We start from the raw sequence: 12,187 nt of genomic DNA on the forward strand, positions 1-12,187 counted from the left end.
GTTAAAATACTTCACTGGTAAATTTCAGATTTACTTAGGATATGAGGCCTGAGAGGTTAGGTGGCATTTTGTCAACTATTATATTAACTCAGTTTGGCTCAAAAGACCTTGCTGAGTTTTCTTTTTTCTACACTTTACATTTTCCAAAGCAAAAGAAAGGAAGATTTCAGGATGCTTCAGTATGGAAATTGTCTTTGCTTGTAATAAATTATAGTAAGTTATTGGCTCACTGCAAGAATATACAGAGGGTGCCCCCCAAAATGTATATACATTTTAAGAAAAAAAATTATTAAAATTTTAATATTCAATATATGCTAATATTTGTTATCTTATATATTATATCGTATATTTCTTGTAATTGTAGAAGTCAAATGTGACTTGATTATGACAATTTTAATACAGTTTTTTCTTTCTTAAAATGTGTATACTTCTGAGGGTTATCCTCTGTATATTCAAATATTAATCTATTTTACAAATATTATACAGATTTCCTAAATATAATTAGTTGATTTTATATTTAAGAAATATAGACCCTTGTAACTGTCATGAGGGAAGTATATACAAAAACAAATTCTGATCATCACATTTTAAATTCAGCCTATTCACTTGTGATTGTCTGAAGGTTATAAAATACAGCAGAACTAATAAAATAAATATGTAAGAAAAGTTAAGAAACATGGATAGAATGAGAAAGTTTAACATTTAAACTTAATTAAGCCTAATTAAGATTTCTGGAAGGAAAGAAAACACAGAATAGAGGAAGGAATATATGAAGAGATAGTGGCTCAGAATTTCAGGGATTGATGTAAGACCAGAATCTTTTGATTCACGAAGCCCAGTAAAACCTAGACAGTACAGATAAAAGCAAACCCACATCTAGGATCATCATAATGCAAAGTAAAGAGCACTAAAGAAAGGCAAAGAGAAAATCCTATTAGGAGACCAACATGGGGGTGGGGAAGAGGCTTTTTTTAATTACTTAGAAAAAAAAAGACCAGCGTTAAGACTGACAGGTAATTTCTCAGCAATTAATGGAAGCCAAAAAGACTATGAAATAATATCCTTAAACTTCTGAGAAAACATGTTGTCAACCTAGAATTATATACCCAATGGACCTAATTCTTAAGAATGAGGATAAAATGAAGATATTTCATCCAAACAAAAACTGAGATAGTTTACTGTCACTAGCCCACACTACAAAACATCTAAAGGATACAATTTGGGACAAAGGAAAAGTTATCAAAGAAAGAGGATCTAGGCTTGGCGCCTGTGGCTCAAGCAGCTAAGGCGCCAGCCACATACACCTAAGGTGGCGGGTTCGAATCCCCAGCCCGGGCCCGCCAAACAACAATGATGGCTGCAACCAAAAAATGGCCAGGCGTTGTGGCGGGCGCCTGTAGTCCCAGCTACTTGGGAGGCTGAGGCAGGAGACTCGCTTGAGCCCAGGAGTTGGAGGTTGCTGTGAGCGTGATGCCATGGCACTCTACCCAGGGGGATAGCTTGAGGCTCTGTCTCAAAAAAAAAAAAAAAAAAAAAGAGGATCTAAGCTACAAAAAAGAATAATGAGCAGGGGAGATGCCAAATATGGATAATAGAAACAATTGAGTAAATGAAACAATGGCAATAATGTTTAATGTGCTATAAAACTTTAAAAAAGCAAATATATACTAGAAGTGAGAAAATGAGTCAGTAGGGAATGAGTTAAAGCAATCCAAGAGCTCAGTATTAGACCTGCATTCTCTAATGTGTTAAGCATTAACCATATGGGTCATTTACATGGAAATTTATTAAAACTAAAAGTTCAGATTTTTATTTGCCCTAGGCATATTTCAAGTGTTCAGTAGCCACATGTGGCTAGTGGCTCCTTTATTGGGCAGACAGATATTCCATCATCTCAGAAAGTTCTGTTGGATGGTGTTGCTTTAGACATGAAATAAATATGTGTGTTAAAATTTCTTAAGTAACCACTAAAACAGGGACACTAAACTAGGAGTTGTACGGTATTCTTAGAGGAGTATTAGGAACTGTTGGTCTATTTTTAGTTGTCACAATTACTGTCATGGGCAGATGATAGTGATCTTGAGCATCCTGTAATACAAGATTTCAGTTTCACACCAGAATAATTGATCCCACCCAAAATGGCAACAGAAGAGACATCATTAGGGAGAAAATAGGTCAGTCAATAATGACAAATGGTCCAATCTCCCAGAAATATGTAACAATTTTAAGTGTATAAGCATCTAATCATATGGCTTCAATCATACACATACACACACACCCATACACACATACATACAGCAGGTGCCAAGAAAGTATACACATTTTAAGAAAGGAAAAAACTTTTAAATTTGTAATACTCAAGTCATGTTTGACTTCTGCAATTATAAGAGGTGCTCAACCTGACTTGATTTCATTTTTTGTTATCGGTATATATTGAGTGTTACAATTTTAAAACAACTTTTTCCTTTCTTAAAATTTGTGTACATTTTTTTTGGCACCTCCTGTATATGTACATGCATAGTAGAACCTCTCTAAGTTGACTGTCCAAGGGACTGTAACAAACTGGTCAATATATGAAAATGGTCAACATAAGGAACTAGGCCTACTGTACTGACATGTACGTGTACATGTCTGGTCTGTGAAATTAAGTCAGCTGAAGGCGGTCATCAGTGTAGAGAGGTGGTCAGCTACAGAGGATCTACAGCATATGAATGAATGAATAAATGGACAAAATTACAAGGAAAAATTGACAAATTCATCCATTGACATGGAGATTTATATAAATTACTGTCAGTAATTGATATGTCAAGTAAATTAAGAAAGTAATTATATAGAAGATTTTAAACAACAGACATTTCAGTTGTGATGTAGTACATTTATGTGATCAGTGCACAAAAGGAGAATATCAGGTCCTTTTCAAGGGTATATGGAATATTTATGAAAAATGGCTATGAAGTCATTAAGTACATCTCAACAATTTTCAAAGACCATATTCTCTGATCTCATTTCTTTCTTTTTTCTTTTTTTTAAGAGATAGAGTCTCACTTTGTCACCCTTGGTAGAGTGCTGTGGCATCACAGCTCACAGTAACTTCCAGCTCTTGGGCTTTCTCTTGCCTCAGACTCCTGAGTAGCTGGGACTAGACTGCAGACACCTGCCACAATACCCAGCTAGCTCTGATCCATTTCAAATAATTTAGAAATTAATAACAAAAGATGACTAAAAGGGAAAAAAACACATGTGTTTATAAATTTAAAAATTACCCATAACTCATGGATCAAAGGGAAAGGCAGCTATAATTTAAATGAAAAGATATATAGAATTGACTAATTAAATAGTAATATTAGAACCTGTTAGATGCAACTAAGCCTGTAGTTAGAGTGAGATACATAGTTTTTTTGTTTTGTATTATTTGTTTTTAAGACAGATTCTCACAGGCAGCGCCTGTGGCTCAAAGGAGTAAGGCGCCAGCCCCCATATACCGGAGTTGGCATGTTCAAACCCGGCCCCGGCCAAAAAAACTGCAAAAAAAAAAAAAAAAAAAGAGTCTCACTATGTTGCCCTTGGTAGAGTGCTGTGAAGTCACAGCTCACAGCAACCTCAAACTCTTGGGCTTCAGCAATTTTCTTGCCTCAGCCTCCCAAGTAGCTGGGACTACAGGCACCCACCACTATACTCAGCTATATTTTTGTTGTAGTTGTCATTGTTGTTTAGCAGGCCTGGGCCAGGTTCGAACCCACCAGCCTCAGTGTATGTGGCTAGCGTCATAACCACTGTGCTATGGGTACCAAGCCAAGAGGTACATACTTTTAAATACCAATATTGGAAGTGAGGAAAAGCTAAAAACTCATGGGAGGCATGAGGCATTTAAGAAGTTAGTAGTGAGGGTCATGATGCCTACAATTTGCTCTCACATATTTCACAGAGAGGGGGAAGCATATGTTACAAATTAGTAAATTTTAGGAGGGGGGTTATGGATATTTGTTGTCCTAGTCTTTCAACTTTTTGTAGATCTGGACATTTTTTTTTTTTTTTTGAGACAGAGTCTTATTACATCAGCCTTGGTAGAGTGCAGTGGCATCACAGCTCAAAGCAACCTTAAACTCTTGGGCTTAAGTGATTCTCTTGCCTCAGCCTCCCAAGTAGCTGGGACTACAGCTGCCTGCCACAGCAGCCTGGCTATTTTTTTGTTGTAGTTGCCATTGTTGTTTGACAGGCCCAGGCAGGGTTCGGAATCGCCAGCCTTGGTGTATGTGGCTCGCACCCTAACTACTGAGCTACAAGTGGAGAGTGAGGTCTGGACTTTTTTGAAATGGGGAAAAAAGTATTTGTTTTAAAATCAAGAATAAGGCAAAGATGTCTATTGGCACCACTTGTATTCAGATTTGTACTAAAATTCTTAGTCAATGGAATATGACAAACAAAAAAAAAAAAGAAAGAGGAAAGAATTAATAAGAAAATTATCTGCAGATTTAATGATGGCCTGCATTAAAAACCAAAAGGAATCTGTAGTGAAGTTGTTGAATTAGTTATTGAAATCTTGAACTGTTATAAGGTTTGCAGAGATAGTGCAATATGTAAAAATGTATTGCATTTCTACATGTTCAGCAGTAATTATTTAAAAAATATCAGTAAGAATAGTCTTCATTTAAAACAGCAACAGAAAAATCTAAAATACTTAGAAAGTAAATCAAACAAAGTTGTATAATGCCTCAGGGGAGAAATCTGAGTGAAGGAATTTAAAGAAAATCTAAAAGAAATTAAAATGTGTATCACGTTTATGGGTAGGGAGAGTCACGTCAGGCATGTCAACTTTCCCAAATTCATCTATTATTTGATAAAAATTCTAATAATCATTCCAATAGGGTTTTAACAGAACTTGACAAAGGTGTTTCTAAATACAGTAGAACCTCTATAAATTGACCATGCCAGTATAACAAACTGGTCAACATACAGAAGTGGTCAACATAAGGAGCTAGGTCTTAATACGTGTGGTGCATATCTGGTCTTTGAAAATTAAGTCAACTTAAGGAGGTGGTCAATGTAGGGAGGTGATCAACTGGGGAGGTTCTATGTGTGGAAAAACAGTGCTAAAGAATAGTCCAGACACATAAGAAGAAGAAAAAGATTAGAAGTCTTGTTCTATCTACCACATGTAAAGACTTATGATGTTCAGGGCAGTATGCAGGGGCAGACTTCCCAAAGAAATAGATCCCAGCAATAGCCCCGTATGTTTATACAGACTTTAGAAATGACAGAGTTTGCATTGGCGATCAGTAGACAAACTATTCAGCACCCATGCTCAGTGAGTCATTGGGATCTATATATTCCTTAGGGATTGTTCCAAGAATGTTTCCTAGGCCCTGAGAATATAGGGTAAGACTTTACACCTGCCATTAGGTGCAAGTTCTGTATCTGGAGTTTGGTAACTCTAGCTCTCTATGAATTTTCAAAGTTGTATGTAAAATTGAATATTAATTTTTCTGGATGAGTTTACATCAGATTCTCAAAGGGAGATTCCTTGGCCCTAAAGAATTTAAAACTAACTTCTTGATGATACTAAACATTGAACACTGAGGTTCCCACTGGGATTATGACGTCAGCAGTAAGTATGTGCTATCAAATACAGCTTAGAGTGTGAAAGATATAGGAACACAAAGAAGGTCTCCTTAAAGGGAAATACTAAGCTGAGTATGGAGTAGTACAGATTATTTGTTCTGGCTATCGAGGGACAAAAGGCGGGATCTAGGCCAAGAGAAGAGTGTGTGCAAAGCATGGAAATAAAGCCTGGATCGTGTAGGGAACTCCAACTATAATTGGAGTATGAACAGTTATAAAGGAAATATAGAGCTATGGCAAGAAATGAGGCTGGAAAGTTCAGCAACTATCAGATATATTTCATGGGTTTTTATTCTATGCTATAGAATAGTAATTTGGGGCATATTTCCAGTTTGGGAGGAAACATCTAGCAGGACAAATAAGCTGTTTGGAGACAGATATGGTAGAAGAGACTGAGGCAGGTCATATCTAGAGAAATTTGCAGATTTCTAGTTTGGTCTTTATTCCTCACAATAAAGAACATAGCAAGAAAAGTTGATTTTGCTGTTATAGTTTTTATTGTTTGAGTAGGAGAAATGAAGACAACACGTTAACCAGAAGATCCTGGTGGCAGTGCTCACTAGACTGTACTGTATATATGTCCTGTCTCATTTATTATATAGGTGACTAGAGATAAACATTGGTTAAGTCTCTTTGGAATGGAGGTAGTAATTAGAAGCCATGGGAAGGAAGAACAGTCTGTTGTGCAGAGGCCATGGGGCTTGGAGGAATATGCGCCATTCCTTTCTTCTCTTTCTCCCATCCCTGCCACGCAGAGTCTGCGCTGGCTGCCTTAGAGACCCTTGACTCAAGGGAACAGAGGAAGAAACTTATAGGCAGTGAAATAAAGGGGAGGGGGACATTACCTTTGGCCACTGATCAGGACATAGATGAGAATGGACAGAGTAGGAAATACAAAACATGCGTCCCCAACTCACAAATTTCAGTAACCAGCTGAGTGACCTTAAGCAAGTCACTTAGCTCCTCTGAGCTCCCATTTCCTTGTCTATAAAATCTACCTTCACTTACAGATTTGTTATGTAGATCAAAGGAAATCGTGGATGAAATTACTTCGTAGAATGTAAAGTGCTGTGTTACAGTGTTGATCAGTGTAGGGGGAGAGGTGGTGGAGGGGATCTAACTCTGAAACGTCAGTTGAATTGAATGCCTAAGGCAGGCTAAATTGCCTTTTATATGGTCAAAGGTATGCAATCATGGATTTGCAGAGTAGAAAGAGACTTTAAATAAATAATTCTGTAAGTGTGAATGCAGAGATCTGCAAAGGTTATTAACTTAACAAGACTCACTTAACATTCCATAGCAATTTCACGTCAGGGCTTATTCTGGAAGCCAGGCCTCTTCTCTTTAGGGCTGGAGTCCATTCTGACTGAATTAGGACTGTCTTGCAAGGAGACCTTCCAGAAGGTAACTGATCTGTTGATGAACATGGCAAAATTAAAAGAGAGTATTGATATCTGAGGTTGTTCTTATCAGGAGTGCCGAACCGTTATGTAGTCTATGTGTTTATTCTCATGCCAAAGAGGAAAGCAATTTGCCTTAAACTGACTGACTTGCATCTATTGCAGATGGTTGATGTAGGAACTTTCTTGGAATAATGGTGATTCGGTGATTATTCAACCAGAGTTATAGTAGGCACAGAGCACTGACAAAATGGAATGGCTTTTGGAAAATTCTCAAGTGGCTGCCTCCCACCTGCTTCCCCTGGTTTCTACATGATCCTTGTAAACAGCCTGCTACTCTACTGCTCATCCTGCAGAGTAATGAGAGATTTTACTAGCGGGATTGTGCTCTGCATTTGTACATACTAGTCTTTCAATAATAGTGCTTCACTGATTCCTGTTCATACTGCATCAGTAATAGGATCCAAGCCTGGCCTTCAAAAACTCGGTTCATATCATTAAGGATAGAGCCTTTGAAATCAGATTAATACTACTGTCTGTGATATCCTGAGCTTTGATTGTGTGCTAGAGACTCTACTGAATGACTTACATATGTAAAATTATTTAATCCTTAGTAATCCTATGAGGTGAGAGCTTTTTTTATTGCCATTTTATAGGTAAGGAAAGTAAAATCGAGAGATCAGTAGCTTCACCCAGTGTCCCTCAGGTAGGTTTCAAAATTTAGGTCAGACACTAATGCTGATGCCCTTTTCCCACTTTTTGGCTCTATCCTCCATCTCTGGCAAATCATTTAACTTCCCTTTGCTCACATTCTTCAACTATAAAATGGTGATCACATGAATAGCTGTTCTACCCATCTTCACAGATGTTGGAAGGATAAAATGAGCAGAAACATTTTTTAAACTCTGAAGTGTTATAGGAATATGTTGTGACAGTTACTATTAATGCTGTTTACAAAGTGCTCTGTAAATGTTTTTTGTTGGTTATTATTCACGTTGTTTATCATTGTCATAATAATTATCTTACCTACCTAACACTAAGACTTTTTTTCTAAAGAGTAAAATAAGCTGTAGTTTCCGTGATTCTTTTTCTGCTACAGCTATGATAAGAGAGTAATTGAATGATTCCCTAATTTGGGGTGTTTGTGATTTGCAAAATCTCACAGCATTCTACTCTGATATACTTTGTAGGGATATATGTAACTTTAGTTTTTAGTACCAGGGAGAATGATCTGGTGTGGTAAATTTTTGTATAAAGGCTTGACATTTTTATATTTTTTTAATCTTCTCATTAATAGCTTTGTGTTAAGTACAGCTGCCACACCGTAACACTTCAGATGCCAGCGTGAAGCTTGTGTGGTTCTGCCAAGTGTCTGATTTAAAGTGATTAGCAGAGATCAGTGATGGTCCAGAAGTTACAAGTCACCCCCGGGTAGCTGAGAATCGCTGGTTGCGCCCCGGGACTCCATTGTGTCCCGGTTCTCCGAGGGCTCAGTGTCATATATAACCACCTTTCAGTTTTATGGCGGGCGCCTCTGGTGCAGTGTCATCATCTCTCCCTCCACTTGTGCTGCATTGCAGGCATTGCTTGAGTCCATGGTTGATGCTGCCGAGAATCTTTGTCCCAATGTGATGAAAAAAGCCCACATTCGACAAGACTTGATTCATGCCAGCACCGAAAAGATTTCCATTCCACGTACCTTTGTTAAAAATGTCCTGTTGGAGCAGTCTGGAATTGATATCCTTAACAAAATTAGGTAGGTTTATAATGTTAATAAACCTGAGATCTGCAGTGTCTGTGAATGCAGTCAAGGCAGCTGCTGTACAAAGGGGTTTTATTGGTTTTATCCATATATGATGTGTTTAGAGATGGTTAAGAAGTAGACTGTATCTAAATATAAGTGCATATAATGCATAGGATTTTTACATCTCAAACAAAAAGATGAGCACTTATATGCCTGCATTACTTAAGAGCATAGAATTACCTGCTCTCTTTCTTTTATGTTTAAGAGGGGGTACATGTTTGTAATCTCTATTTTCTTCTTCTGAAATGTATCTTTCACCTTTATAAATCACTAGTTTCCGGGTACAGATCAGTTTGCCATTTACCATCAGACTGTTGTGAGCAAATACACAGCCTATAAAGAGGCATAGAGGCCCACTCCAACCTTACCTTATTTTATTTCTGGGTTGTTTTGGTGGGTGTGTGATACGAGTGCTTACAGAAATTTCTGTTTGAAAATTTTTGAAAAATATGACAAGATATAAATATTTAGAAGCTATAATTACTGGACACTTTCCCCGATTTTTACATAGAGACTCTCAGGTGATCACTCTCAGATATTGCAGTGTAGCTCAGTTCTTATGAGATCAGTTAACTCTCATAATATTTCTTAGTTGAGGAATTAGATTATTAAAAATTGAGTTTAGAAATATTTTTAATTTCCCACTTTAACCATTTCTGAATAATGATAAAAATAGTAGCAGCTCCTATCTGGAGAGTTAGGAGTGGTTCTAAAACAAAGAAAATGAGAGTCAAAAACAAAATAAGCCAAAAATAATAGTATTACTTTTTAGATTTCAAAGACTGACAGCCTTAAAGCAAGAATATAGACTATGAGGATTTAGGAATTCTGCAGTGCCTAGACCATCTCAGGTCTAAGTTATAGGTATTGTTTTTTATTATTATTTTTTGTTTTAATAAAGCTTCTAGAACTTACTCAGCTGAATTGTAAGGCAATTTTAAGGACTTGAGAAATTTTTTAATATATATATTAAAAAAATATATACTTTTAGAGAGTTTATAGGGCCCCATAGGTTAGTGATCTTATGAACTCTTACCCTTGCTTAATATGCATACATATTTCTATAACCTATAGTTTTTAATTTTTGTTGAATTTTAAGGAGAAAAAACATATATTGGTCACTATTCTTACAGAATAGTAGGTTCAAGCACCAATAGACCATATTCTGATGCCTTTATTGGAGTATCAAATTCTGTTTAATGTGATCACTTTCTTTAAAAAATGGGCGTATCTCAAAAGTTTAGCAGCAGAACTCCTCACATCAATGAATCAATTTTATGCTTATTGGCTTCTTACTTAGCTCTTTGTAATGCACTAGACTGGGTGCTGATAGATGAAAGTATGACACCTATACGCACATGCACAAATGCATTCATATGCATGCACACACATGCAGGCTAAGTTGATTTATTTCCTCTAAAACTTTTGCAATAGGAGAGTATAGTACTAAGTACCAAAATAATAGAAGAATCCTGAGACGTTCAAAAATAATTGCATTTTTAAGATTCTATCTTTTTTGGTATTACAATTTGAAACAGATCCAGGAATGTCTAATCTACAGCCCTTAGCCACAGGCATATTATTTGAGGCCTATTTTGCTTATCTGTGGTGTGGGATATCACAAAAATTATACGTGGAATTTTTTTTTTCCTCATCAGCTTTCATTCGTGTTTACATTTTTTTTGTTGTTGTTGTTGTTTTGTTTTGTTTTTTGGCCAGGGCTGGGTTTGAACCCCTCACCTCTGGCATATCGGGCCAATGCCCTACCCTTTGGAGCCACATGCACCACCCTAGTGTTTATGTTTTTAATGTGTGGCTCAAGACAATTCTTTTAATTCCAATGTTTGGCAGGAAAAAAAAATACCCTGATAAACCACTCTCCCCCCCACCTTCAGAGAGAGGGAGAGAAACCATTGAACCTATAGTTTTACATTTCCCAAACACACTTGAAAATAATCAGAAGTATTTACAATTAGATTTCTGGGCCCTTCTGGAAATTTGGGATGGAACCTAGTAATCTGTATTTTTAGTATGAGACCTGGATAACTTCTACCAGCAGACACTCCAGGTGAATAACAAGGAACGTATCAGATAAACCAAATAGCTGGTAAGGCCTTGTTTCTGGGATAGGAATTAAACATCCTTTTATGTTTAGCCCAGAAAGATTTTTACTCTAGGCATCAAAGAGTTCATGCTTCTATTTTCTGCCCCATCATCAAAAACCTTCCTGTACAGAGAAATCTTCATGCAAATTATTGCCTTTAGGTTAACAAGATTTTTCCCTGTTACATAAATATACTGCAACTCTCGCTTATGAGACAATATTGGAATATGGGTGTCTCTCTCTCCAGCACATTTATGTTCAAATGAATGGTGCATTTATGTATATTTGTATGTGTGTGCATTAAGTATTCTGACTGAAAACACATGGAAGTTGAATTCTTGGGAATACCAAATTGTTAAAATGCTAACTAAAATGCCAGTCATGTAACAGAAACATTAGTGGCTGGGTTTGTGGATTAGTGAAAATTATAAACCACTTTCTGTTATCCAAACAACTTTCGAAGTCAGACAAGAGGTACCAAAACTGAAATTTTTAGGAACCTCTGTTTGTAAAAGAAAAAGGCACCGTGAATTTGTAACTATTCAAAGACGGAAGGTGAGTCAAAGCAGAAGCACCGTAATATGGTGCCATTTGATTGGTGGGAAAGCTTTTTAAAGGGTGGGGGATTTGCATATTAAAGCAATAACTGATTTAACAACTAGACTAGACCTTAATTTACTCCAGCTCGCATTTGTTTTCATTTATGTCAATGGATGGATTGTTCCTCACCACATGGTACATATGGTTCCCGTTAAGTTTTTCTTTATTCAGATGTTTTTCATTTCTCCCATTAAATCTTGGGTTTTGAAATTGCAGAGGCAGGCTGAAATTGGTAAAGAAAGTCTATTACCTATGTGTTTATGGCAGTGTTTTAAGGCTTATTTTTAGAAATCCATAGCCCTGTTCACACATTCTTATATTCCACATTCAAAAACAGAAATGGAATCACACTTGACCTTATCACCATAGCATCAAGGGTGGATGATTCTTGTCTCCTTGCACATATTAAATGCTACTCTATCCTTTTGATTTTTACATAGTGAAGTAAAGTTGACAGTGGCTTCCTTCCTGTCTGATCGAATTGTGGATGAAATCCTGGATGCACTTTCACATTGCCATCATAAACTGGTGAGTGCTGTGCACACGTGGGGCAGGACCCTTTTTCGACTCCCCTGTGATACAGAATGGCCTCCATCATGGGGTTCTGGTTTCTTTTCCACATTTTTCTCCTTTGCAGTTTTATGGACTAAGATCCTATTT

General features: G+C 36.8%; 1 protein-coding gene across 1 annotated transcript in view; it reads left to right on the top strand.

Moving 5' to 3' along the window:
- CARMIL1 (capping protein regulator and myosin 1 linker 1) overlaps positions 1–12,187 on the top strand; it is a 352,275-nt gene that overhangs the window by 271,963 nt on the left and 68,125 nt on the right. The window contains exons 27-28 of the mRNA XM_003788342.2: positions 8,600–8,775; positions 11,968–12,055. Of these exons, the coding sequence (XP_003788390.1) occupies positions 8,600–8,775; positions 11,968–12,055 (264 nt within the window). The remainder of the gene's footprint in view (positions 1–8,599; positions 8,776–11,967; positions 12,056–12,187) is intronic.

This window comes from Otolemur garnettii, unplaced genomic scaffold (genome assembly GCF_000181295.1).
Source record: "Otolemur garnettii isolate 467f Iridium unplaced genomic scaffold, OtoGar3 scaffold00026, whole genome shotgun sequence".
In the NCBI taxonomy this organism is placed as follows: Eukaryota; Metazoa; Chordata; class Mammalia; order Primates; family Galagidae; genus Otolemur; species Otolemur garnettii.